The 3,823-nt window shown below is 32.6% G+C and overlaps 1 protein-coding gene across 1 annotated transcript in view; it reads right to left on the bottom strand.

Moving 5' to 3' along the window:
* INTU (inturned planar cell polarity protein) overlaps window positions 1-3,823 on the bottom strand; it is a 157,023-nt gene that overhangs the window by 44,506 nt on the left and 108,694 nt on the right. Inside the window, exons 5-6 of the mRNA XM_007953839.1 lie at window positions 2,424-2,542; window positions 1,261-1,350 (exon numbers count right to left, since the gene is read on the bottom strand). Of these exons, the coding sequence (XP_007952030.1) occupies window positions 1,261-1,350; window positions 2,424-2,542 (209 nt within the window). The remainder of the gene's footprint in view (window positions 1-1,260; window positions 1,351-2,423; window positions 2,543-3,823) is intronic.

The raw sequence follows: 3,823 nt of genomic DNA, 5'->3' as shown, positions 1-3,823 counted from the left end.
CCTACTTCCGTAGTGATACTGCCTCGAAAACCCAAGGAGGGGTCGCTATGAGTCGGGGCCGACTCGACGGCACATAACAACAACAACAACAGTGGCGTAGTGCCTAAGGCATTTGACTGCTAACCAAAAGGCTGGTGGTGGTTCAAACCCCCCAGCCACTCCTCAGAAGGAAGACTGGGAAATCTATTTCCATAGAGATACCACCTCAGAAACTCAAGGAGGGGTTGCTACGAGTCGGATTCGACTCAACGGCAGTGAATTTGTTTTTTTTTTTTTGTGAGTTAAATAATAGTTTATTAAACTTGTTTGATTACTTTATAAAGTAGGCAGGAGTCTAAATGATAACTTTTAAGAATCATTAAACAAAGATATAGGACTAGTTTAAGAGGAGTTAAATCCAGCTCCCTGGGAATTTTCTCTATATTCACTTCCCTCCTCCCCGCTAGTTTTTAATGGCCTATTACATTGTTGTTGTTATGTGCCGTCGAGTTGGACCTAACTCATGGCGACCTCTCCTTGGGTTTCTGAGGCAGTATCACTAGGGAAGTAGATTGCCAAACTATTACATTAGGTAAGCAATATATTAGAAATCAGACAGACTCTCATTCAATTTCCAACTCTGCTTCTTGTTGATTATGTGATCTATGGCAAGATATTTTACTTTCTCTTCATTTTACTTTCCTCATCTGTAAAATGAGACCAGTAATCACTAAATAGATCTCAGTCTGCTTCTGAAGATTATATGAAATTAATGAATATAAAGTAAGTCAGTGGGCTCATGCAGCTCATTATAAATGTCAATCCTGCTTTCATCTCCAACTACTACAATACTTGCAAAAAAGTTAAGAGGGAAGATAAGTCACTACAGAGTTAAATAGTCATTATTTTCTCAATATCAAGCAAAATACCCTTCTGTTGACCCTTAATTGTCCACATTCTCCAATATGCAAAATTAAAATGACAATACAGCTAAAAGTTTGAGCAGAGGACAAGGTCATCTCTTGGTCACCTCTATACTGGCCAAATCCCAGAGAAAAGTATACTGACACTTACTAATTGGTACAGCTGGGTCTTCAAGACATCTTTCTATACTATTCATACCAAATGAACACAGGTAGGTATTCTATTAGTTTAATAGACCTTTAAATCCTAAAATTGCTTAAGGAGTTTGCGTTTTGATGAAAATGTTAGAATGTTAATGAAACAGATTTTGTTAGAAATATTTTAGAAGTGATTTTAATGTCAAAAATCTCAACTTACTCTTCAGCAGGAAGGCCAATTAACAATAACTTGTCAGAGTCTTTCCAGTAAGCCACATGAATTTGTTTCCCATTGACAAGAAGGGATGAGCTGGGAAAAATAAAGTCATAATAAGGTTAGAATATCCTTCAGTGTCATAAAATTACAAGCAGTAATTCATAAAAGATTACATATAGTATGATACAAGAACTTTATGCTTAATAAGCAAATTTCTTGGCATATACCTAACAACTACACAGAAAAGGCAAGGGATTATAAGACAACAAAAATATATTCTAAAATATTAAGCACACACACAAACACATGTAGGTGTAGCTGGGTAAGGAAAAAAAGCTAAACCCTAGAACATCCCACTTGATACTTTATCAGTATTGTGAGGCTCTTAAAATTTGAGATAAACTTTCTTGATAATTTCTATAATTGTTGCAATATTAAGGAAACAATAATGGCCTATAATCCTTAAACTTATTGTATGAAAACAAAATAAAAACCTAAAAAAAACCTTTGAACTCTCCTCTCTGTAAGTTAACTTGGCACTTCAAAATCAGGGTTTGATAAATCACTGTGGACTGGGATATTTAGCTCTATAAAGACTATATGATATATATTTTTTAATTTTCAAAAAATTATTTGATATCAATAAGGTGAATAAAACTGTACAGAACACACTGCATGCTAAATGCCACCCCCAAAGTGTGCTGTTCTGTATTTTTCTACCAATGTTGTAAGATTACATTTTCTAACTATATGAAAAATTATGTTCAATCGTTTTACCAAACTGTTGCCTAGCAACAGTTCAAAAAACCCATGAAAGAGCCAAGACTCACAATTTATAATGCTATTCATAAGAGATTTCACCCTCATGACGAAATTCTAAAGTAAGGTCATTAGTCCAGTTCTGTGATTGAAAGTGTGGCAAAATACCCAGATCTACAGCTAGTATGAGAAGCTATACCTTAAACAGTTAACAGGTAGAAATAGTTTAGATGAGAAACAAAATTATCTGCAGATATTATATCTGCCTATATAAAGATCTACATAATAGATAAAATTATATTTTAATAATAGACATGATTTTCCTTGTATCAGCATTTTGTTTGTTGGAACCAAAGAAAAAAACTTGAAAAGAATAGAATTAAAACTAATTGAAAATCAGTTATTACCTAGTAACTTGTGTCCCAGTTACATTTTCCAGCATGTCACAGAGTGTGAGAAATATCCCTCTCACACTTTTAAGTTTCTGAGATGCTTCAGACATTGGATAATGATAAAGAATTTCCTGCTGTTAAATGAAAACAAACAAATCAAACCCTCGTATTTTTCAACCTTATTTTTGTCACATAAAGTTCATACTTTGTTTTAAGAAAAGAAAATAGTGAATTCTTTCAGCATCAGAGCGAGTTTTGTTCAAGCACAGGATATGCCTGGAATTTTAACCCATTAACTAGTATTTAAGACACTACATTTACAAATAAGTTGTTGTTGTTGTTGTTATGTGCCATTGAGTCAGACCCGACTCATAGTGACCCCTCCTTGGGTTTCTGAGGCAGTATCACTACAGAAGTAGATTGCCCAACCTTCCTTCTGAAGAGTGGCAAGTTAGAGATATCAAAATTGGCTACAATGCCAAAATATATGCTAAGTAGGATACTGATTAATTGGAGTAATTAAAATGAATTTCAAATAATGTTTTAAACTTTAATCTCCTTTAAATGTAATATTAAGTAATATTTCTAATACTAATATTTTATTGTGAGGATGGTACAGGACTGGACAGTGTTCTGTTCTGTTGTACATAAGGTCACTATGAGTCAGAACTCACTCAATGGCACTCAATGGCACTGAGCAACAACTAAAACATTTTATTATATTCCATTATACAGATATTCTTACTCCTTGTGGTTATATCTACATAGATACCATATGTAACTTTCAGTAGTGTTTAAATGTAATTACTTTAACACTGGCTTTTAAAAGATACCTTTCAACATCTTTGGGTGAAATCATTAAATCTTTATTTACACTCAACACAAGACTTCAATTAAACTAACAAAGAGGGAATACAAAATTAAATTAAAGGAGGGTAGATAAGGAAAAAAGGAATATTATGATATAATTTTATCTGTTTTAACATTAAGAGTTTGCATACCACAAATTAATATGAATTGCAACTTTAAAAGAGAGCTCATATTATTTTAATTATAATAAATATTAACTCTATAAGATAATTCACAAAATGCTTAATATTTTTCTATTTTCAAGAACAGCAATTTTCCAGGAAACAGTTTTTCACAAAATAAAATAACAAATTTCAAAATCAGAATGTGCATTGTGCTAGAACTTTTATGAAAAAGGATGAACCATTCTGCACCCTGCTGTTATACTATTACTTAACGCAACATGTTATTTTTTGCCCAAAAGCAAATTAAAAGCAGGCAAAATGCAAACTTTTAGATATAAACCATGGAAAATTCAGAGTAACTTCTAGTTGTACTGTTTAGTAACATATCCATAAATAATGAAAGTCCAAATCCCTTAAATATTATTTTTTAGTTTTCTATCA

The sequence above is a fragment of the Orycteropus afer genome, unplaced genomic scaffold (assembly GCF_000298275.1).
Source record: "Orycteropus afer afer isolate SDZICR_OR568_19922 unplaced genomic scaffold, OryAfe1.0 scaffold00418, whole genome shotgun sequence".
NCBI classification, from domain to species: domain Eukaryota; kingdom Metazoa; phylum Chordata; class Mammalia; order Tubulidentata; family Orycteropodidae; genus Orycteropus; species Orycteropus afer.
The sequence above is the reverse complement of the archived record's forward strand: the minus strand, read 5'-3'. Positions and strand labels throughout refer to the sequence as shown.